The sequence below is a fragment of the Scyliorhinus torazame genome, chromosome 7 (assembly GCF_047496885.1).
Source record: "Scyliorhinus torazame isolate Kashiwa2021f chromosome 7, sScyTor2.1, whole genome shotgun sequence".
Lineage (NCBI taxonomy): Eukaryota > Metazoa > Chordata > Chondrichthyes > Carcharhiniformes > Scyliorhinidae > Scyliorhinus > Scyliorhinus torazame.
The window spans coordinates 118,952,918-118,978,451 of NC_092713.1; the positions used below are offsets into that span (position 1 = coordinate 118,952,918).

Sequence of the window (25,534 nt, forward strand, 5' to 3'; positions counted from 1 at the left end):
CACACTGTTGTTGGTGTCTAGACTCTATTGCATTGCACACTGTTCTGAGACATGGACTGTAATGCATTGCACATTGTTGGCATATGACTATTGCATTGCACGGTGTGTTGGTATATGGGCTCTATTGCATTGCACGGTGTGTTGGTATATGGGCTCTCTTCCGTTGCTGGTTCCTCCTTTTCTCTGCTACATCAACCGGACGCAGGGCAGACCCCGCTGGGCGCTGACGCTGTCCTGACCTCAGTTCCGGGTAAGATGGCGGCCCTGTGGACTGTTAGAAATGTTTTGGGGAGCGTGAGTGTCAGGTTGCGATTCGGTACCAGCAGGACTGCGCTCCGCCAGGTACTTGTTACGGGGGATTTACAGTCCGGTGGCAGAAGTCACCTGGATTGGAGTGGGACAGTTAAGTTTATGTGGGGTCTGGGTTTGGTGCAGCTGGTGCTGCTTCTCCCCTCTCCGAGCTGCCGATGGTGCCTGGTTGCCCTTGTCTGTCTCTTTGCTGCTGCTTGGAGCGGACCCAATGTCGGTGCCTGAACTGTCAACTCGCAACCTCAAAACAAACTGTTCATCGGCATTAGAGGCAGCTCCGAGTGGGTTAGAAAGAGCTAGTGGTACAAGTTACTACTGAAGGGAGTCATTAGACCCTCACATTACAAACTGCCCCATTATGCTGTAAAACGTGACTGTCTTCATCACACTCCTTACCTATTTACTGGCGATATGCCAATTCATTCAAATGAACCGTGCGGGGTTATGTGTTAATTGCACTACGGGAGCATTGAGCTGCACTTTCTCATTGACTGCAGTCTCATCCATTTTTCCTATACTGTTTGTATAGTTGTGCTGTACCTCATCTCTAGATGTATTTTGATTTGCTGTGCGCAGTATGTGTCAAAGTTAGGAAAGATTAAAGGTGAGGTTGAGAGGTGTTAATGAGATAAGGAGATAGTGTGACAGAATCTGTAGGTGAATCAATCGCATCTGCCAAAGAGGGTAGGTTGTGTAGTAGCCAACAATGTTGCCATGAAAGAGTTATTGGGTGATGTGAACAATGCAATTTCAATATTAGACTTCAGAAGAAAAATGTGTCAAATTCTCTGGCTCAAGGTAGCAGGAAGAATTAATGCTGGTGGATAACACTGCCCTGCTTCAGACATTGAACTGAGGTGGCTGGGACAATAATTGACTGAAAAGGATGTTAAGTGAGAGAATCTTGGCTCAGAAGATCTGAAAGTAGAATCTCTGTGGGTGGAGATTAGAATCATAGAATTTACAGTGCAGAAGGAGGCCATTCGGCCCATCGAGTCTGCCCTGGCCCTTGGAAAGAGCCCATACCTCCACCCTATCCCTGTAACCCAGTAAGCCCACCTACCCTTTTTTTTGGACACTAAGGGCAACTTTGCATGGCCAGTCCACCTCACCTGCACATTTAAAAAAAAAAATTTAGAGTACCCAATTCATTTTTTCCAATTAAGGGGCAATTTAGCATGGCCAATACACCTACCCTGCCCATCTTTGGGTTGTGGGGGCGAAACCCGCGCAAACATGGGGAGAATGTGCAAACTCCACACAGACAGTGACCCAGAGCCGGGATCAAACCTGGGACCTCGGCGCCGTGAGGCAGCAGGGCTAACCCACTGCGCCACCGTGCTGCCCACCTGCACATCTTTGGACTGTGGAAGAAAACCGGAGCACCTGGAGGAAACTCACGACGACACGGGGAGAACGTGCAAACTCCACACAGACAGTGACCAAGCCGGGATTCGAACCTTGGACCCTGGAGCTGTGAAGCGACAGTGCTAACCACTGTGTTGCCGTCTCTCCCAGTTAGGAATAACAGAGTCAGAAAACACTGGTGGGAATAGTTTATAGATCCCCGAACAAGAGTTATAATTTTGGGCAGACCATTAATCAAGAGAAACTTGGATTTTGTAACAAAGTCAATGTAATAATTGTGCAGGACTTTTAATAATCATATAGACTGGACTAATCAAAATTGGGAAAGTTGATTTGGAATATGAGTTTGCAGAATGTTTTTCTGGAACATATGGTGGAACCAGCTATTGATAAACCTTATCTTAGAGATCTAGTATAGTAAATGAGGCAGGTTTAATTAATCTTTTAAAAAATATATATTTTATTGAAGCATTTGTAATTTTCACAATTTAACATATTGACATTTCTAAAACAATTGCGTGGGTCGACGCACAAAATGCCCCACAAAATAACAACACACAATAAACCACGTTCCCCACTTCTCCCGCCCTATCCCCAATTACCCTTATACTAAATTCCCTGTCCTTATTTAGCATTACCATGCCTCCTATCCCCTACCTCTCAGGACTTGCGACATAACATCTGCAAATCCCCGCCAGAATTACCTCAGTTTCGGACATGCCCAAAACATATGGTTGGCCGGGCTACCCCCACACCGCCCACATCTGTCCCCTGCCTCCTCGAAGAACCTACTCATCCGGGCTACCGTTATGTGGACCCTGTGGACTACCTTGAACAGAATTAAGCTAAGTCCAGCACAGGACAAGGATGCATTTACCCTTTTCAAGGCTTTTTCCCACAGTTCAGTTTCCAGCTCCCCTCCCAACTCCTCTTCCCACTTCCTCTTCACCTCTCTGATAGAGGCCCCTTCCCACTCTTACAATTCCCTGTATATGTTCAAAACTTTCCCACCTCCAACCACTGTTTTTGACAGCACTTTATCCTGTAGTCCCCTCAGGGGGAGGCGAGGAAAACTTGGGGACCTGTCTCCGTACAAAGTCCCGCACTTGAAGATACCGAAACCCGTTCCCTCCTGGCAAGTCAAACTCCTCCTCCTCTAATGTCTCCAAGGTCGGGAAGCCCTCCTGGATGAATAGATCCCCAAACCCCTCAATCCCTGCCCGCTGCCATACCTTAAAGCCCCCATCCAGCCCCCCCCGGGAAAAAACGGTGATTGTCACAGATCGGTGACCACACTGACACTCCAGTCTCGTATGCTGCCTCCATTGCCCCCACACCCTCGGGGGTGCCACCACCACAGGACTTGTGGAGTATCGAGCCGGCGAGAACGTCAGGGGTGCCTCAGTAAAGCCTCCAGACTCGTACCGTTGCAGGATGCTGCCTCCATCCGCTCCCAGACCAACCCCTCCCCCACTACCCACTTCCTGACCATCGATATGTTGGCAGCCCAGTAATTGTTAATAAAGCTTGGGAGAGCCAATCCCCCTACCCCACGGGCGCGTTCCAGGAGTGCCCTCTTTACTCTCGGGGTTTTACCTGCCCATGTAAACCTCGATATCGCCACATTAATACTTCTGGAAAAAGCCTTTTGGACAAAAATCGGGAGACACTGAAAAAAGAAAAGCAGTCTCGGAAGGACAGTCATCTTCACCGTCTGAACCCTTCCCGCTAGCGTCAGTGGGAGCATGTCCCAGCTACGGAAATCCCTTCTCGTTTGATCCACTGCTTTGCCCAAATTTAACTTGTGAAGCTGCCCCCAATCTTTGGCCACTTGAATCCCCAGATACCTAAAACTCTTCCCAACCACTTTAAAAGGTAGCTTTAATTAATCTTTTGGGTGGTGGCGGCAGGTGTGGGGAGAGGAGAAGAGAGAAAGTGATCATAATATAATTGAATTTCATATTTTGTCTGAAAATGAATTACTGCAATCCAAATCAAAAATTTGAAACTTAAACAAAGCCAATTACACAGACAGGAGTGAAGATCTGGCTATGGTTGATTGGGTAAATAGACTGGAGGGTATGGTGGTAAATAAACATTTCAGAAATATTGAAATTTGTTGGGGAATAAGCAAGTGGCATATATAATGAACAAATATTTTCTCTATCTTCCCAGTAGAAGACACAAATAACATACCTGAAATAGAGGGTAACCAAGGGGCTAAAGAGTGAGAAACTGGAGCATTTGTTCTGACTTTCAAAAATTTTTGAGATTTTAGTGTATTGGAATACAAACAGTGTGAAAGGTACAGGGGGCATAAAATTCTTGAGCTGCATTCAAGCTAAGTTGTTAGCCAACATGCAAGCCCAACGGGGGAAGACGCAATTCTAGATTTAGCCTTGGGAAATGAATCTAACTAAGGTAGCAGTGGAGGGAGATAATGACCATAATAGTTAGATTTAGCATCATTATGGAAAAGGACAAAAATAGAATGGGAGTAAAAGTTTTAAATTGGGGGAAGACAAATTTTACAAAGCAGAAAGGTGAACTGGCAAAAGTGGATTGGGTAACAGCATCTAGAAGAGAAAACTGTGTCAAATCAGTCGGAGGCATTCAAAAGCAAGATTCTGCGGGCACAGCATAAACATGTCCACACAAAGAAAAAGGGGGTACCGCCAAATCTAGAGCCCCCTGGTTATCCAGAAGCATACCAGGGTAAGGTAAAGCAGAGAAAGAAAGCTTATGACAATTACAAAATGTTTCATACTTTAGAAAGCCTAAAGGAGTATAGAAAGTACAAGTATGAAGTAAAAATGAAAATTAGGAAAAGAAAAAGGATGCAAAAAAATATTGGCAGGTAAAAGCAAAGAAAACCCAAAGATATTTTACCACTACATTAGGAGCAAGAAGTTGGAAAGGGTAGGGTGTATCAAAGGTATACATAGCAACTTATGCATTTACGCAGAAGTGTGTTGATGCAGAACATGTGGGCAGGGTTCCAAATGAGTACTTTGTCTCTTCATGAAGGAAATGGGTGATGCAGATATTCCAGCAAAAGAGGAGGAGTGTGAAATTTTAGGTCCAATAAGCATAATGGAGGAACTGACATCCTTGAAGGCAGATAAATCACCAGGGCTAGTTGGATTGTACCCCAGGCTGTTAAACAAAGATAGGGAGGAATTATGGATGTTCTCAGGATCATTTTTCAATCCTCACTAGATACAAGAAAGGTACCAGAAGTTTGGAGGTCGATGAACATTGTACTGCTATTTAAAAAGGGTGTGAGGGATTAGCTAGATAATTATAGGCAGTCAGTCTGACTTCAGTAGTGAGCAAATTGTTGGAATCAATTTTGAGAGACGGGATAAACTGTAACTTGGGTACGAATTGATCAGGGATAGTCAGCATGGTTTTGTTCGGAGAAGATTGGGAAATTACTAATGCAATTTTTTTAGGGAAGTAATAAAGAGGATTGTTGAAGGAAGTGCAGTGGATGTTGTCTTCATGGACTTTAGTAAGGCATTTGACGAGGCCCCACGTGGCAGACTGGTCAGAAAAGTGAAATCCCATAGGATACAGTGGAAGGTGGCAAGTTGGATCCTAAATTGGCTCAGTGACAGGAAAGAAAGGGTAATGGTTGATATTGCAAATGGAAAACGGTTTTTAGTGGTGTTCCACAGGGCTCAGTCTTGTGGGGGCCTTGCTGTTTGTTGTATATATTAATGATTTGGACTTAAATGTGGGAGGCATGATTGGGAAATTTGCAGATGACATCCAAATTGGTCATGTAGTTGATAGTGAAGAGGTTAGCTGTTGTCTCCAGAATGATCTAAATGGTTTGGTTGAGCGGGCAGAAAAGTGGCAAATGAAATTCAATCCCAAGAAGTGTGAAGTTATACATTTGTGGAGGACAAACAAAGCAAGGAATACTCAACAAACAGGAGGATATTGAAAGGGGGAGAAGAAGTGAGAGACCTTGGAGTACATGTCCACAAGTCCTTGAAGTTGATAGGACATGTGGATAAGGTGGTAAAGGAAGTGCATGTAATGCCTTTTATCGAAGGAGGTATTGAATATAAAAGTAGGGATGTATTGCTGGAACTGTATGAAATGCTGTTTAGGCCACAACTAGAATTTTTGTCTACAGTTCTGGTCACCACATTATAGGAAGCACATAATTGCTCTGGAGAGAGTGCAGAGGCCCGCAAGACATATGAGCAGAAATAGGCCGCTCAGCCCATTGTGTCTGCTCTGCCATTCAATGACATCATGACTAATTTGATATAATCCTCAACTCCACTTTTCCTGCCTTATCCCCCATAACTTTTGATTTTCTTATTGATTAAAAATCTGTCTGTCTCAGCCTTGAATATACTTAACGACCCAGCCTTTACAGCTCTCTGCGGTAATCAATTCCACAGATTCACTATCCTCAGAGAATAAATTTCTCCTCTATTCTGTCTTAAATGGACCACCCTTTACTCTGAGATTATGCCCTCTGGTCCTAGACTCCCCCACAAGGGGAAACAACCTCTCAGCATCTACCCTTTCAAGCCCCTGAGAATCCGACAAGTCTCAATAAAGTTACCTCTTAGTCTACTAAACTCTAATGAGTGCAGGCTCAACCTACTCAACCTCTCATAAGAAAATCTCTCCACACCTGGGATCAACCTAGTGATCCTCCTCCAATGCCAGTATACCTCCTTAGATCAGGGGACCAAACTGTTAACTGTATTCCAGGTGTGATCTAACTAGTGCCTTCTATCATGTTAGTAAGATTTATTTATTTTTATACTCCATTCCCTTTGAAATAAAGGCCAACATTCCATTTGCCTTCCCAGTTACCTGCTGAACTTGCATGCTAGTTTTTTGTGATTAATGCAGAAAATCCCTCTTTGTTTTCTACAGTCTTTCTCCATTTAAGTAATATTCAGCTCCTTTATTCTTCCTACCAAAGTGAATAACTTCATATTTTCCTACATTATATTCCATCTGCTCTGCTCTGACTAGACCAGGGGAGGTACCAGAGGACTGGAGAAATGCAAACGTAGTGCCATTGTTTCAAAAGGGATCGAAGGAAATGCCAAACAATTATAGGTCAGTTAGTTATACCTTGGTGGTGGGCAAATTACTAGAATAAATCCTAGGAGATAGGATTAACTGTCACGCAGAAAGGCATGGACTAGTCAGGGATAGTTAAAGGAAGGTCTTGCCTCACAAATTTGATTGAATTCTTTGAGGAAGTGACAAGAAAGGTTGATGAAAATAGCGCAGTGGATGTTGTGTACATGGATTTTAGCAAGGCGTTTGACAAAGTACCACATGACAGATTGCTCAAAAAAGGAAAAGCCCATGGAATAATAATCTTTATTCTCACAAGTAGGTTTTATATAACACTGCAATGAAGTTACTGTGAAAAGCCCTTAGTTGCCACATTCCGGCACCTGTTCGGGTACACAGAGGGAGAATTCAGAATGTCCAATTCACCTAACAGCATGTCTTTTGAGACTTGTGGGAGGAAACCAGAGCACCCGGAGGAAACCCATGCAGACACGGGGAGAACATGTAGACTCCACACACGCACAGTGACCCAAGCCGGGAATCGAACTTGGGACCCTGGAGCTGTAAAGCAACAGTGCTACCCACTGTGCTACCATGCTGCCCGATACAGAGTAATGTGGCAAACTGGATAGAAAGTTGACTTTGTAACAGGAAACAAAAGGTAACGGTTGATGGATGCCCTTGTGATTGGAAAGTTGTAAGTTGTATTCCACAGGGCTTGGTGTTGGGATCCTTACTGTTTGTGTTATATATTAACGGTGCAAGGCGATGAGAGTACAAGAATAAGGAAGTCATGCTACAGTTGGTGGACTTTGGCAAAACCACTCTTGAAATACTGTGTGCTATTTTGGCCTCCATATCTTAAGGCATTACTTTTTAAGGCATTATTGCGAAGGGTCACAAGATTGGTCCCTGGGTTGAGAGGGTTGTGCTCTGATGAGGCTGAGTAACTTGGGCTGATACTCATTGGAGCTTAGAATCCTGAGAGATAACCTCATTAAAACATACTGATACGGAAGGGACTTGTCTGGACAGACACTGAAGGATTGCTTTCTGTGGGTGGAGAATCTAGAACAAGGGCAAGCTTGAGGATATGGTGCTGAACATTTAGGACTGAGGCGGAAGGGAAATTCTTTCACTTACAGGGTTGTGAACCTTTGGAACCGTCAACCCAAGAGGTTCATGGATGCTCCACCATTGAGTATTTTCAAGACTGAGCAATAGATTTTTGATCTTTCTGGGAATCGAGATATGAGAAAGGGCAGAAAAGTATAGTTGAGGGAGAAGATCAACCATTATCGGATTAAATGGAACCGCCTAAAGGGGTTGAATGGTAATAGAATGCTCCTATTTCTAATGTTCTTCTGACACAACTGTCTTATTTGTTTTACAATTAACTCTAAAGTGTTGAACTGGGTTAAATCTTTGGAAATTGTATGCTGTTCAACCAATCGCAGTGTAATACACACAGTGGTCACTTTTCCCTCCCCCATTAACCTACCATATTTGTGTTTGCACTGCAGAGTACGTGATAACACAGTAAAATAGGGGACTGTTTAATAACCTATTGAAGGACAACTCACTGGTGCAAGGTCATAGTTTGAGAGCCTGCAAACCCTGACAAATACGTCATTTCCATTTTTTTTATTTATTGTGCAAATGTTAGTACAGGTGAATTGATTATCAAAACATTAAATTGGATCATTAACATATTCTAAAGCCATAATTCACTTTACAATGTCCTTACAGTGGAATCTGAGAAAAAAATGTTAATTTCCTATTAGTAAGAACATAGAACATACATTGCAGAAGGAGGCCATTCAGCCCATCGAGTCTGCACTAACCCACTTCAGCCCTCACTTCCACCCTATCCCCGTAACCCAATAATCCCTCCTAACCTTTTTTGGTCACTAAGGGCAATTTATCATGGCCAATCCATCTAACCTGCACGTCTTTGGACTGTGGGAGGAAACCGGAACACCCGGAGGAAACCCACGCAGACACGGGGAGAACGTGCAGACTCCACACAGACAGTGACCCAGCAGGGAATCGAACCTGGAACCCTGGTGCTGTGAAGCCACAGTGCTAATCACTTGTGCTACCGTGCTGTCCACAAAGATCTGTATTCACACAGGTAATGTTAGATTCAGAACATTACATTCTGAACAATACAAATAGTAAGTACCTGACAACTTTACAATGGGCCATACTCAGCTATGAGCTCTGTACTCCACCATATGCCCGAGTGTAAAAGTAGGTGTTTGCTCTTCTGGATGCTGAAGGTGATGATCAAAGTCGCTTACTGCTCAGAGAAGGATACATGCTGCAGTTTTATTCAAAAACTGCTCAGGGAGATGACTTGATTTCAACATTGTAAAAGGCACTGTTTGGAATACTCTTGGCATTCATGAACTTTACTTTTGTATGATTGTTAGGAAAGTGCCAACTGGTTGGCTTTCAAAGTAAACAAAAAGAAGTGGAATTCTGAGCAGACATGGAGCAGAACAAATACTGGATCCCTGAAATCCAGTGAAGGTTAATTCACTGTGGGTTGCTAAGCAATGATGTTAAATATCTAGCCATGGCTGACAATTGATTTAAAAACAGTTGAGTTATGGTTGAATATTTTGTTACCTTGTTGCTTAAAATGTCAGAGCTCCTGTGGCCTGTTTATCCTCGCTGGATGTGACTTTAGAAATGCTTTGTCGGGGGCAACATGGTGGCGCAGTGGTTAGCATTGCTGCCGCATGGTGCCGAGGTCCCAGGTTCGATCCCTCCTCTGGGTCACTGTCCATGTGGAGCTTGGACATTCTTCCCGTGTTTCCGTGGGTTTCGTCCCCACAACCCAAAAGATGTGCAGGGTAGGTGGATTGGCCACGCTAAATTGCCACTTAATTGGAAAAAATGAATTGGGTACTCTGTGGCCATCTGGGATGGCCATTTATAAAGGATCTCGGGAAATATGGCCACCTGCAAAGGACCATGGGAAATATGGTCACCCAGGACTCAGACGCTCAGAGCTTATGTATATTGGCAACTCAGATAACTAGACGCTATCGAAACCCCCAGCTACTTTGCATTCTAATGGCCCATTTTCCCAGAACAAAAGACCTGTACTCGGATAACAGATACAGAAACACACTCATCTGTGCCATTCCCTTTGCTCAGGGAGCCCAAAAAGCCAAGTTCAATGACTGCTCAGGACATGCCCCACCATCAAGGCACCCGCCCCTTTATTGGCCAAAATCGAAGGCAGTAATCGAAGCCTGCCGAATTATTCGGTCCATAGCTAAGGACCGCCCAAAAGAGCGCGAAACCCCAGAAAAATAAAGAAAGACACTGCCATGTGTTCAGTCTCTCTTGGCCCCGGCGCTCGGTCTCTCTTGGCCCCGGCCTACGCCTAAAACCAAGTGCAGCATCACGACCAGAAGACAAGTTCAAGACCAAGGATCCCTACCAGATGGATGAGCCCAGCAGAAACAAAGTCACTTCTCCAGACCCAGCCACGCAAGATCCGAATAAAGGCCTTGTTCCTCTGCATAAAACCGGGTTACTGAAGTTAAGTACAGGTTGTTGTAGTGTTAGGTGTAATTTAGCTTGTAGTGTTTTATGTTGCATGTCGAAGTAATTCTTGTGTGTATATAAACTATCATTGAACTTGAACTAACTAACTGGTTGTTTGGTCTTTGATCGATATCCGGTAAAGCCTTGTGGTGGTATCATTTGATACCTGGCGACTCTGAAAAGTAATATCATAATTAATAACTGTCATATCAGTATCCAGTTAAAAGAGCAACTTTATTGGCGTCTCTGGTGCCGATTGGCAACAACTCTAAATTTAAAAAAAAAAAATGCTTTGTCGCAAGTGATTTTTGGAGAGACATTTTCTTGGCCTGTAATTTTGGTAATTGAATGCAAAGTAATTTTAAAAATTGTTAAAATGTGCTTGTATATTTAATCTGTGAAATCAAAATCCTTCACTATGTCTCCTGTTTGAACATATTTTTCTCACCTGAAGCCTGCAGACACTAATAATAATCTTTATTAGTGTCCCAAAAAGGCTTAATGAAGTTACTGTGAAAATCCCCTAGTTGCCACACTACGACACCTGTTCGGGTAACTGAGGGAGAATTCAGAATGTCCAATTCAACCAACAAGCACGTCTTTTGGGACTGTGGGAGGAAACCGGAGCAAACCCACGCAGACACTGGGAGAACATGCAGACTTCGCACAGACAGTGACTCAAGCAGGAATCGAACCTGGGACCCTGGAGCTGTGAAGCAACAATGCTAACCACTGTGCTACCATGCCGCGCTTCTGTTCGCTTGCTTCTGTGTTCCCTCCCTTTTGGGTCTGCAGACTTTTAAAATCCAAGCCTGACTTTGCCTAATTGCTGCTATTTGATTTTCTTTATTTCTCTCATTTGTTTCTTTCAGTTCTTTCAGATTGATGTTCTCCACAGAGGGTTTTGATTTTCTCACCAAGATTTCACAATAATAGGAAATTCAAAGTATCCTGGATTACATTGTATCATTGTTCTAAGTCTCACTCTTGTTTCCTACGCTAATAGCTTTTCCAGATCCTCTATTTATACCTGAAAGCTAGTTCGATTGACACACAAAATAAAAGCAAAGCGCTGCCAATGCTTGAAATTCTTAAATGGGGTCCCCACAATGCTGGTTGATCATCCTTCTCCAACTCTTCCTGTTCGTCATCTATTTCACTTCCAATCCCGTTGTGTTATCTCTTGCAGTTACATCTTTCCACGTGGTTTTAAGACTTCCTCCTCTTCATCCTGTCAGTCCCATCTCTATTGCTCGCCTCACCACATTTCCTCTCTGTAGCAAATTGAAATACGAAATAAAAGCAGGAGCTACTGGAGGCATTGAGCAAGTCAAACAACATCAGAAGGGAACAAAACAGAGTTAATGACTATAATTATGCCCTTTCTTCAGAACTGTAAGACCTTACAGATAGTTTTAGTGGTGACGTAATGGTATGTCACTAGACTAGTAATCCAGAGCTGGCCATGCCCTAAAGGATATAGCGATTAGATTGTGTCTGTGGCAGATGATGAGGGAACCAGCAAGAGGGAAAGAAACAACTTGACCGTGCCCTTGCTAATCTACCTGTCATCGACGCATCTGCCCACGGCAGTATTGGTAGGACTGCACAGTCCTTGTCGTGATGAACTCCTGTCTTCATTTTGAGAATACCCTTCATCGCGTTGTGCGGCACTACCACCATACCAAATTGGATAGGTTTTGAACCGTACCGATCTAGCAACTCAAGACCGGGTACCTATGTGAGTAGCAGTAGAATTATATACAAGATAATTTGTAACCTCATGGCCTGCCATATCCCCCACCCTGACATTACCATCATACCAGGGGATGAACTGTGGTTCAATGAAGAGTACAGAAGGGCATGCTGATAGCAGCACCAAACATACAAAAATGAAGTGTCAACCTGGTGAAACTACAACACAGGATAATTTGCATTCCAAACAGCGGAACAGATCGAAGGTTCCCCATCCAGTTGTGAACTGTGATGGACAATTAAACAATTTAAAGGTGGAGGAAGCGCCGTAAATATCCCCATCCTCAATGATGGGGAGCCCTGTATATCAGTACAAAATAAATTCCTGAAGCATTTGAAGCAATAATCCATTTCTGCCTTCTTCTGAGGTCCCCAGCATTCCATTCTTCAGGCAATTTCATTCTGGCTGAAGGCACTGGATACTGCAAAGGCTACTGGTGCTGACACCATTCTGGCAAAAGCACTGAAGACGAGCTCTAGAATTAGCCGCACCCCTGGACAAATCCAACTCGACCAATTACCACATCATCAGTCTACCCTTGATCATCGGAAAAGTGATGCAAAGTGTAATTGACAGTGCTATCAAGCAGTACTTACTCAGTAATAAACTGCTCAATTGCTGGATAGTGCATGCATGTGTTCAAACACGTTGGACGGCAAGTGGATCAAAGGCGGGCATACTTTGGGAGAAGAAATTAATGACAGCTGGAGATCACGTGGAAGAGAATTGAAGTAGAAAATAATTGTTAATGTCCTTCATACCATTTTAATCATAGGTGTATGTGTCTCCCAGATTAAGCTCCATTTAAATATCAAAACCCTCAGATGTGGATTTGTTTGTCATTACTGCTAGTGGATCCCAGAGTATTTTTTGGCAATTTATAATTCTAGGTAAAAACAAAAGCAGTAAATGAGACTTGTGGAGAAAATGCTTTTATTATGAAGTTACAGACTAGGATTACAGACGTATTGCAAAAATGATAGCTGCAGAACAGCTATTTCACAAGGGGGAAGCGAGGAAGAACTTTTTCATGCAGTGTGCGGTAATGACACGGGACCTGCTGCCTACTAAGGTGGTGGAAACTGAAATGATGAATGATGGAAATTGGATGGGCGTTTGAGGGGAATAAACTTGCAGGGTTATGGGGATAAAAGCAAGAATGGGATTTTTGTATTGTTCAACAGAAAGCTGGCATGGACTTGATGGACTGAATGATGGCCTCCTGTGCTATAATGGCCCTGTGACTTAATTTTGATGGTGAAATAGGGGTCACACTGACTGAACTTGCATTAAGACAATAGCGTATTGTGGAAGGATCTTAATTTTGCCTGTTTTCTGGACTATTTCACCTGGACGCATTCAGCAGTGACAGCGATTGAACAAATGGAATATGTTGCATTTTCTGCATGGACATTTCTTACTTGTAAGCAGAGACATTCTCGGAAATAACCAGATATAATACGGTGCTCACTGGCGAGCTCTAGGACCATCAAGTTTATCAGTTTTGACTTGCAAATGTAAAATTTCTGAATTTCCCCATTCCAACCCCAAAGAACCTTAAGTCTTGTCACTGCAAATCTTTCACTGTGGTTTACATGGTTACATCTGTTAACTGTCTCTGTCTCTCTCAGGTTTGTGTGCACCATTATAGGAGGTGTAGTAGTACCCATTTTACGAAGCCAGAATATCCGGCATTTAACAAGTCATCTCTTCGAATCAGTACACAATCAAGATTTTTCAGAAGCTCTACTGGTAACAAGGATATTTTCTAGTTTCTTGTTGAACTTCTTGTTCAATCAAATTACTTGGGTCAGAGTTGTCCTGACCTCTTATTTATTTTTACAGCTGTTAATGGCCAGGTTGTTCAGTTTAAACTTTCTGATATTGGAGAAGGGATCACAGAAGTTCATGTGAAGGAATGGTGAGTTGGTGCCTAATTGTGATTTAAGAATTTGTTTTTGTGTTGTAGAATTGCTATGTCCCAGACAACAAATCTTTCATAAGGAAGCTTATGTTTTTACTGTCTTGGCACTGTTTTATGATTCGAGTAGTCCTTGCATACCTGTTTCTTTATCTTGGGGTTTGCACAGGAAAAGTGCTACGGTTACAGTTTAAAATGGTCCCATGTAAGCATTTAAAAATCATTTTTTAGTACCCAATTCATTTTTTTTTTCCAATTAAGGGGCAATTTAGCGTGGCCAATCCACCCAGCTTGCACATCTTTTGGGTTGTGGGGGCGAAACCCACGCAAACACGGGGAGAATGTGCAAACTGCACACTGACAGTGACCCAGAGCCGGGATCGAACCAGGGACCTAGGCGCCGAGAGGCTACAGTGCTAACCAACTGCGCCACCGTGCTGCCCTTGTAAACATGATCAGAAATTTTGTTTGAATGTAAGAGCTGCATTTATATGCTGCCTTTTCACATCTCTCAAATATCCTGAAGTGCCTCTCATATAATTAATTATTTTGGCCAGCATGTTTGTCCTTCTGGGGTTTTGCTGTCTGCAAAAATTGTTAAACAGCAATGAGATGAATGGCTAAGTTGTTTTTAAAGAAAGACTTGCATTTCGAAAAACATATTTCACTGCCTCAGAACAGCTTTATTGCTGGACAGCACGCTGGCGTAGTGGTTAGCACTGCTGCTTCATGGTGCTGGGTACCCAGGTTCGGTCCCAGCCCCGGGTCACTGTGGAGTTAGCACATTCTTCCCGTGTTTGCGTGGGTTTCATCCCCACAACCCAAAAAATGTGACCCGGGGCTGGGACCGAACCTGGGTCCTCAGCGCCATGAGGCAGCAATGGTAACCACTGCGCCACCGTGCTGCCCAGCGATAAAGCTGTTCTGAGGCAGTGAAATATGTCTTTCCAAATTTCAAGCCTCTCTTTAAAAAACAACTTAGCCATTCATCTCATATGTGCCCTGTGGACCACCTTGTAATGAATAAGGCTAAGCCTCGCACATGAAGAAGACGCGTTCACCCTCCTCAGAGTCTCCTCCCACAACCCAGCCTCCAAGTCCCATCCCAGCTCTTCCACTTACGCTTCACTACACCTATTGGGGCTGCCTCCCAATCCATTAGCTCTTCATAGATTTCCGACACCCTGCCCTCACCCATCCCTGTTTTTGACACCACCTTGTCCTGCAGTCCTGGGTGTGGCAGGTCGGGAAAGGTCGGCACTTGCTTTCTAACAAAACCCCATGCCTGCAAATACCGGAACCCATTCCCGCTGGGCAGCTCAAATTCCTCCACCAACCCCTCCAAGCTCCAAACCAATGTTGTAACCCTCCTAAAAAGCCTTTGGAATAAAGATCGGAATATTCTGCAACGCAAATGACAACCTCTGGAGAACCGTCATCTTCAGACTGCACCTGTCCCGCCAACGACAGTGGGTGCACATCCCACCCCCTAAAATCTCCCTTCATTTGCTCCACCAGCCGAGCTAAATTCAGCTTGTGCAGCTGCTCCCACCCCCGCGCCACCCGAATGCCCAAATACCTGAAGCTTGCCCCCACGACAATTCCTTTAATTGGCTGAATTAAAATCTTTGTTGAGTTAAGGTTGTAAAAAGTGTAACTACTACTTTTGTATGACAGGAAAAGCTTATAATAGGATGTCTCATTTTCTACTTATTCAGTGGCGTCCTGAAATGCTAAGTTGAGAAATGAGGAACCTGTTGAAACTAATTTTAGTGGCCAGGTTGATATGATGTGTTCCTTGGTCTGGGATTCATGGCCACAAACACAAATCGGGTTGTCCTTTCTCCCTCACTTATGAAGCAGGTTGCCACATCTATGCCCAGTGCAGATTCAGTTGAGCGCTGTTAAAGTGAGATTGAAGCCAGTATCTTCACTATTGAGCCAGTTAGATTATGTTGGGATACATTCAGCATAAATACCCATGATTTTATCGGTCTAGATAATGGATTGATACCAACAGCATGAATATTAGTTGTTGTTTCACAGAACGGCAGGTGCTGTTTTAAGCACTTTCTTGGTAGATTTTTCAATTCTTCGTGAATGGGAAGGCTAGTGTTGCTTATGAATTGTTCGTCTCTCGAGGACAAATGGGATCAATGATGAATGCTTGGTCGGACAATATGACACAGCACCAGGAGTGGACTTGAGCATTGTCCTCGTAGCAGCATTGAGCTGCATATTCACAATCGTTGTGTGGCAGTTGCAGGACCAGTATTCTGCAGCAGTGTAGACGACTATTGTGGTGCAAGGTGTTCTAAATATACCCCCCATAACGCTCATCTGAGTTTCTGGACCAGTTTCATGCTGGATTTTATTTTTGAGTTGGTGGTGAAGAGTTGAGGCTGTTACATGAGAGTCCTGTCCAGAATGACTCCCAGGTGCTGTAGGTTGGGATCATTTGCTGGTGAGCATCCTACTTAATTCCTCAATGTTGATTCTGCACTGGCTGTATTATGTCATTGACATAAATGACCTTCCAGGATTTGGTGCAGCGCTGTTATACTGACCCCTGTGGCAGATCATTGGTCGGCTGGTCCTGTTCTAAAGATAAATGCACAATTTAAACAGTTGCTTCATAGCATAGCATTTCTTAGAAATAACATCAACATCTTCAAGATGGATACATAGATGTTGATTTGGGTGTCACTAGGTGGTGCTATAAGTGTTAACAAAACAGAGCTTTGCACAGTTTTGGTTGTTGAAATACAACCAGGGCTTTTGATCTTGGATGATCTTTTGATTTGGTAATCAGCAAACCAAATTAATTTGTTAGTGTGGCAGACTTTCATTCCCCTTCTTCTGAAGGCACTGATTGCAGTTTGGTGTAGTTGCACAAGTGTCCTGCTGCATCCTAGTACCTCACTCAAATGTATGAATCTAGATGGTGTTGGCAGGCTGGTGAGAGTATCACCGCTGAGTCCATCTCTGCTCTCATCTGTTACCCAGAGTTGTTCATTTTGCATCAGAATCCAGTTTATTGTGTCATTGGCTGTTGAAATCAGCTATTAGGTAATTGATACTATGATTAAAAGTCATATCAGCACAGAATGGAAATCAAACCTCCAACCTACCTGGATTCATAGCTCAGTACCACATCACAATGGTAACCTGGAATTGCATAGGACCTTTTCATGCAGTAAATATCCCGAGGTGCTTAACAGAGTAACAGCATGCAAAAAAAGAGAAACATAGAACATACAATGCAGAAGGAGGCCATTCGGCCCATCGAGCCTGCACCGACCCACTTAAGCCCTCACTTCCACCCTATCCCCGTAACCCAATAACCCTTCCTAAACATTGGATACATTCATTGAATACACAAGCAATAGAGAGGTTTGAAACAAAAAACAAGAAATGTTGGCAATACTCCAGTCTGGCAGTAATGGTGACGAGCGAATGAGTTAACTTTTCAGTTCAGTGACCTTTCATCTGAGAGGTTTGAGATTTTTGTAAGCAGACCGAGAGATGACAAGGTTGAGGCTTTTAGAGAGGCAAATGTAAAGCCATGGCAGCTAAAGGCCCTGTCACTGAAGGTCAAACAAATCATGGAGGGTAGAGGCCACCATCTGAAATGGAGGGCATGCATTGTAAAGTAGAGTTGGAGGTTTCAAAGGTAGTGGCCAAGACTGCAGAAATACTAACAAACAGTGACTGGAATGTTGTGATGTTGCTCACAGTTAAGTCAAAACATGAAGCCTCTCTCTCTTCACTTGTCCCTGTTTTTATATTGCTGCTTTTCACTCTCTCTCCCTCTGTACTTAACTGCTTTGCTGTCCCTCTTTGCCCTGCCTTTTCCAGTGAAGGGGGTGGAGCACTTGTTAGACATTTGAAGATCGCATTTTCAGGTGGCACTTGGGCAGGAGGGGTCCCAGTCAGCCTCCCCTTAGAATCCAGACAGTGCAAAAGGAGGCCATACAGCCGTTGAGTTTGTGCCAACTCCCTGAAAGTGGAGCCTACCTAGGCCCACTCCCCCGCCCTATCCCCTTAACCTTGTAAACCCGCCTAACCTGCACATCTTTTTTGACACTAGGGAGCAATTTTAGCATGGTCAATCCATCTGTTTGTGGGTTGGATGCAATTTTGTGGGGCTTGAGGGAATGGGGAAAGAAAGGGGTCGGGAGAGTCGAGATATTTAGCCAGGGTGCAGGCCAGTTGCTGAAAACAACATGAAGGGACCAGGCGTTCCAACACTGTTGCATTGTGCCAGTTCCCCACCCATTTTCATTGTCTTCTGCATTTCACCATCTGTTATCATTGCCTCGGTCCTGTCTTTTCATCCTTCTTTGTCTTGCTTCCACTCTCTCAGCTTGTTCCCACAGCACATAATACCAATGTTAGGCCTGGGGTGTCCATGTTGGCAACAGTGCTGCCTACCTTAGAGAGTGATGCTAATGTGGAGAGGTTGATAAAATCACTGCAAAAGTGAAGAGGGAGCCATGAGTTTTAACTAGGTGAGGTGGAATGTAAGGTTTGGCTCATTAGTGGATTAATTCCTGGATGCTATCAGCATTTGTTGGAGTTAGGAAGTTGGTCACTGTTATGGGGTCCTGGTTGGTTTCAGTGACCATGGGCGAGATTCTCCGACCCCCCCCGTCAGGTCGGAGAATCGCTGGGGGCTGGCGTGAATGCCGCCCCTGCCGGTTGCCGAATTCTCCGGCACCGGATATTCGGCGGAGGCGGGAATCGCACGGCGCCGGCGGGACAAGGCGGCGCGGGCGGGCTCCGGGGTCCTGGGGGCGCGGGGCGATCTGGCCCCGGGGGGTGCCCCCACGGTGGCCTGGCCCGCGATCGGGGCCCACCGATCCGCGGGCGGGCCTGTGCCGTGGGGGCTCTCTTTTCCTTCCGCCTTCGCCACCGGTCTCCACCATGGCGGAGGCGGAAGAGACTCCCTCCACAGCGCATGCGCGGGGATGCCGTGAGCGGCCGCTAACGCTCCCGTGCATGCGCCGCCCGGAGATGTCATTTCCACGCCAGCTGGCGGGCACCAAAGGCCTTTTCCGCCAGTTAGCGGGGCGGAAATTAGTCTGGCGCGGGCCTAGCCCCTTAAGGTTGGGGCTCGGCCCCCAAAGATGCGGAGGATTCCGCACTGCTTTGCTGTCCCTTTTGCGGCGCGATGCCCGACTGATTTGCGCCGTTTTGGGCGCCGGTCGGCGGACATCGCGCCGATGCCGGAGAATTTCGCCCCATAGATTTGTAAATAAATTGTATGGTTATTTAAATAGCTTACACAACGTTTCTGTCTATTTCAGGTGCTAAATAAGTGTACCGCTACTTTAACCTTTTGTTTTATTCTCAACCAACAAATTTAGCAGGCAATATTTCCACATCTGGGGAGGGTCCTGGGCTCAGAACTCACGGTAGAGTATCAACTTTCCTGCTAATCATAAAATCTTCTGGTTAGTGAAGAGTCCATGTGCTTCCATAGAAATGGAAAAGGGGTGACTAGTGGGAAGGAGAACAATCTAAGATGTCTGTGTTTGGAAGGTAGGCATTTCCCTACAGAGCAGGAAAAACTAGAGCTGTCCCTTGTTGCACTATGGTATTGGTAAAAGTGAATGGCGATTACTTGCTCTCACTCTTGCTCAGGAAATGCTACACGATTGAGGATGGGAGGAGAAACTCATGCAAGTTGGAAAGATGCAGGGGGGAAGCAATGCACTACGGATTATGTTAATTTTACTCTTAAGGTAATATATGTAGGAAAGATGTTGTCTCTGGAGTAAGTACCAGGGCAAAATTACAACACGCATTTAAAAATTAAATTCATGATTGATCTTATTTTTTAAATTTAGCGTACCTAATTCATTTATTTCAATTAAAGGGCAATTTCGAGTGGCCAATCCACCTACCCTGCTCTTCATTTTGGATTGTGGGAAGAGTCCCATGCAGACACGGCGAAAGTGCAAACTCCACACGGACAGTGATGCGGGGCTGGGATTAAACCTGGGTCCTCGGCGCCATGTGGCAACAGTGCTAACCACTGCGCTACCATGCTGCCCAAATCCATGATTGACCTGACTCACTTATAAACTCTGATGATGGTTGGACATTGTTGTCTCATAAGTAACTCATTGCCTTTGAAGCACTTTGGGATATTTGTCAGGTGCTATATGAATGCAAATTTGTTAATTCTGTACAGGCTAACGAGGGTTGGGATTGGAGGATTTTCAATTTACTCTTTTCCTACCAATTGTCCCCCCTCCTTGTCCACTCTGAAGGACTGATACTTTTGATTGTATACTTCCACAGGCATGGCCATGGTTAATAACTTGGTGAGTGCAGGTATTACATTTCGGTAGATTATTCTGAACTAGATGATCACAGCCAAATTCCGTTTTGTATTCAGATGAGGTCCTCAATTTTTAATTTCCTTTAATCCACTCCGAAATAGCTTTTTTTCTCTTCCCCTAACATGACTACAGCCATTTGCAGTGTCCTTGCTGCTTAAGCAAATTCAATACAGAACAGGCTGAAAACTGAGCATGTTGAAGGATCAAATTTGTCGATTCTTTTTAAAAAAATAATTTAGAGCACCCAATTATTTTTTTCCCAATTAAGGGGCAACTTAGCATGACTAATTCACCTACCCTCACATCCTTTTGAGTTGTGGGGGTGAGACTCATGCTGACACGGGGAAAATGTGGAAACTCCACATGGACAGTGACCCGAGGCCGAGATCCAACCCAGTCCTCGACGGCGTGAGGCAGCAGTGCTAACCACTGCGCCACCGTGCTGTCCCTAAATTTGTTGATTCTATATATTAATAATTAGTTTTTTGTACTCTGGTGATCAGCAGATTATTAGAAGCGATTCCTTGAAGTACTGCTGTTAAAGTGCTATAAAAATGCAAGTTGTGTTTCTAAATTTGTTTTTGGCAGGAGAATGCCTTTTCATCTTGAGCTGCTTTATGAAGACCTCCATGTTATACTTGTATTTTGTTCTTCATGTTTATTTCAGAAATATAAGGTGGCTTTTTTGTTTCTACAGGTACGTGAATGTGGGAGACACAGTATCGCAGTTTGACAGCATCTGTGAAGTTCAGAGTGACAAAGCATCAGTTACAATAACGAGCCGATATGATGGTGTGATTCGAAAAATTTATTATAGCGTGGATGACACTGCTTATGTGGGCAAACCGCTCGTTGATATAGAAACAGAAGCTGTAAGAGGTACAGCAAACTTGAGAACTAATCTGTTTTGGGGGGGTTTTGGAAGTCGCACATTATCATCACTAAATATTTGTAAAAATGCCTCATTTCAATAAAATGTGCATGGCACGTACATTTTTGTAAGAACGAATGACGAGAGCCAATATAGGCAAAATGGAAAATTTAAAAAGTGGTGCAAAAATAGGGAGATCAATTTATATTCACAAATCTTTGAAGGTGGCAGGCCAAGTTAAAAAAACATGTTAATTCCTTTGCTTTATAAATCTAGACGAAGCATGCAAAAGCAAGGAAGTTTTGCTAAATAACATCACCAACATATATAGCACACTTAACATAACGAAGCATCCCAAGGTGTTTTACAGGAGCATTATAAAACTAAGTATGACACCAAGCCACGTATGGCGATATTAGGTCAAAGGGTAGGTTTTAAGAAATGTCTTAAGGAAAGTAAGGTGAGTAGCAGAGAGGTGTGGGGTGGAATTCCAGATATTGGGACCTAGGAAGCTGAAGTTATGGCAGTGGTGGAGTAGTTAAAATTGGAAATGCATAAGAGGCTAGAATTAGTCCTTTGTAAATCACTGGTATAAGAGGTCTTGTGGTGTAGTGGGTAGAGTCTCTGCCTCGAAGCCAGAAGCTCTTGGTTTAAGTCCCACTCCGGAGTTGTTGGCCAAGGATGGTGCATTCATAATGCAGTTAAACACATTGAGTGTCAACCTGAAAATCCTTCCAAACATGCCAATGGCTGGCAGTAAGAACAGGAGAGACACTTGGTCAGCCACACTCAAGCTATAACCTATGGCGTCGCTCAAGCTATAAGCCCTTGCTGACAGACTAGCGACCTATTCCAGGAACTAATAGCAGTAGAAACAGATGAAAGTGTGCCTTAGTGCACCACTAGGTGCAGGAAGACAATTGGAATGGAAATCACTGGTGTGATGACCTTCGACCCAGAGGCAGTCCAGTAAGGAAAATTTGTGATTTCTTTAAAAGGTTTGTGGAATCTGTAGTTGCTTTTTAAAGAATGTTTGAAGAAGACTTTTAAGAATATCTTATCAATTGTAAAGGAATCAAGTTGAAATTTGACCTGGAAGCAACATCAAAAGGAAGGAAGTTAAGAAAGAAGCTAGGTGGCTGGCTAAAAAAAGAGAGCTAAAAACAGAGGAGCTGGAAGATGAAGGCAGCCAGCAGACAAAAAGAGAAAGCAGACAGAAAGAGGAACAAAATTCTTGCGAAGAGTAAAAGTAATTCTCAAAAAGAGGTAATTTCTCTATTTGGCAGAAAAGCAAACAGGAGCTCGTGGAAGTATGGTGCTAAAAAGGTTTAAAACCTGGAAGGTTGTGTGACTAGTTCAGAAATGCTAGAGAGATGGATATTTTCTCAGAAGTGACCAAACTGGGGATGTTATTAGTTGGTCGATTGAAAAGAAACTCTGGAAAGAGTGTCTTGCTGATGATAATTGTATGTGTGATACTTTAACGTGAAAGCTGTTGTTGGATAGGAATCCTGACCTACCTTGCATGAGTAAAGATTAACATATTGTGGGACTGTGTAGTTATGTAGTTTAACATTATTTGTGTGGGGAGTGATGCAAATACTTGTGATTACATAAGACATATATTTATTGTATCAACTACTTGAAGTAAAATTTACCTTTTTATTTGAAGTATCATTTGCCTATTAATTCATGTTTAATTTGCGTTGGTTCTGATTTGTGTGAAAGTAAAAGCTATGAAAGAGGAATCTGATTGGAATCATGGCCCCCTCCCCCTCCTCCTATTGCATTATTTACAGTTATGGGCAACACATTTTATGAAGGAGACTAACCAGAATGTTACTAGGAAGTGCAACTTCAGTAATGTGGAGAGACTAGATAAATTGGTATTGTTTTTGGAGCAGAGAAGTTTATAAGTGGTGTTCAAAGTTATGAAGAGTTTTGAGCATGTGACTAAAGACAAACTTTCCATTGGGAGGAGATTCTGTAATCAGATTTAAGGTGAAAGCAAAAGAATTAGGGGAGCAATAATAAATTGTGCAGCAATTTGTTATGAACTGTAATGTAATGCTTGAAAGGGCGATGGAAGTAGATTCAATAATAACTTTCAAATGGAAATTCCACACACCCCTAAAGGAAAAAATTACAGGGCTACGAGGAAAGAACAAAGAAGGGACTATTTGGATTGCTCTTTTAAAGAGGCTGTACAGGTATGATGAGAGCAAAGAACTGTATGGCACAGGAACTTTGGCCCTCCAAGCCTGCACCGATCACGATGTCTGTCTAAACTAAAACCTTCTGCATTTCGGGGTCTGCATCCCTCTATTCCATCCTCTTCATATATTCGTCAAGATGCCTCTTAAACATCACTATCATTTCTGCTTCCACCACCTCCCCCAGCAGCATGTGCAGACACTCACCACCCTCTGAGTTTAAAAAAAAACTTGCCTCGCACATTTCCTCTAAACTTTCCCCCCTCGCACCCTAAACGTATGACTCCTAGTAATTGACTTATCCACACTGGAAAAAAGCGTCTGACTATCCACTCTGTCGATGATGCTCATAATTTTATAAACCTCTATCAGGTCGCCCCTCAGCCTCCGTCGTTCCAATGCAAACAATCCGAGTTTATCCAACCTCTCCTCCTAACTAGACCAGGCAACATCCTGGTAAACCTCTTCTGTACTCTCTCCAAAGCATCCACATCCTTCTGATAGTGTGGCGACCAGAATTGTACGCAATATTCCAAATGTGGCCGTATTAATGTTCTGTACAGCTGCAGCATGACTTGCCAATTTTACTACTCAAATGCCCCGACCGATGAAGGCAAGTGTGCCGTATGCCTTCTTGACTATCTTAGCCCACTTACATTGCCACATTCAGTGATCTCTGCACCTGTACAGAAAGCTCTGCCTGTCAATACTCCTAAGTGTATTTGTGGGCTATGTACACAATGGGCTAAACAGCTGGCTTGTAATGCAGAACAAAGCCAGCAGCGCGGGTTCATTTCCTGTACCGTCCTCCCCGAGCAGGCGGTGGAATGTGGCGACTAGGGGCTTTTCACAGTAACTTCATTGAAGCCTACTTGTGACAATAAGTGATTATTATTATTAAGTGTTCTGCCATTTACGGTAAATTCCCACCTGTATTACACCTTCCAAAATGCGTTACCTCACATTGGTCCAGATTAACCTCCATCTGCCATTAGTCGGCCCAAGTCTCCAACCGATCTATATTCTGCTGTATCCTCTGACAATCCTCTTCACTATCCGCAACTTCACCAATCTTTGTGCCGTCCACAAGCGTACTAATCAGACCAGCTACATTTTCCTCCAAATCATTTATATATACTGCGAACAATGAATGTCCCAGCACTGATCCCTGCGTAACACCACTAATCACAGCCTTCAATTCAGAAAAGCACCTTTCCACCGCTACCCTCTGTCTTCTACGACCGAGCCAGTTCTGCATCCATCTTTCCAGCTCACCTCTGATCCTGTGTGACTTCACCGTTTCTACCAGTCTGCCATGCGGGACCTTGTTGAAGGCTTCACTAAAGTCCATGTAGATAACATGCACTGCCCCTCCTTCATCAATCATCTTAGTCACTTACTCAAAAGACTCGATCAAGTTAGTGAAACACGACCTACCCTTCACAAAACCATGCTGCCTATCACCAATAAGTCAATTTGTTTCCAACTGTGAGTAAATCCTGTCCCTAAGAATCTTCTCCAATAATTTTCATACCACTGACGTACGGCTCACCGGCCTATAATTTCCTGGATTATCCCTGCTACCCTTCTTAAACAGAGGAACAACATTGGCTATTCTCCAGCCCTCTGGGACCTCACCTATAGTAAATGAGGATACAAAGATTTCTGTCAAGGCACCAGCAATTTCTTCCCTTGTCTCTCTCGGTCTTCTGGGCTAGATCCCACCAGGCCCTGGGGACCTATCTACTTTAATGCTTTTTAAGATGCACCTTTTTGATATCGACATCGCCCAGACTATATCCACACCCTTCCATAGACTCATCATCCACAAAGTCCTTCTCTTTGGTGAATATTGATGCAAAGTACTCAATTAGTACCTCGCCTACTTCCTCTGGCTTCACGCATAGATTCCCTCCTCGATCTTTGATTGGGCCTACCCTTTCCCTGGCTACCCTCTTGCTCTTTATATATGTATAAAATGCCTTGGGATTCTTCTTAATCCTGTTTGCCAAGGAAGTTTAATGACCCCCCTTTACCCCTCCTGACTCGTTAAGCTCCTTCCTACTTTCTTTATATTCTTCAAGAGTTTTGTCTGTTCTCAGCCTTCTCGACCGTACGAAT

The 25,534-nt window shown here is 43.8% G+C and overlaps 1 protein-coding gene across 1 annotated transcript in view; it reads left to right on the forward strand.

The window, feature by feature from the left end:
* Positions 1–233: 233 nt before the first annotated feature.
* Positions 234–25,534, forward strand: part of dbt (dihydrolipoamide branched chain transacylase E2) — a 52,294-nt gene continuing 26,993 nt past the window's right edge. Inside the window, exons 1-4 of the mRNA XM_072511382.1 lie at positions 234–342; positions 13,690–13,810; positions 13,904–13,979; positions 21,027–21,208. Coding sequence (XP_072367483.1) covers positions 256–342; positions 13,690–13,810; positions 13,904–13,979; positions 21,027–21,208 — 466 coding nt within the window. The 5' untranslated portion in view covers positions 234–255. The remainder of the gene's footprint in view (positions 343–13,689; positions 13,811–13,903; positions 13,980–21,026; positions 21,209–25,534) is intronic.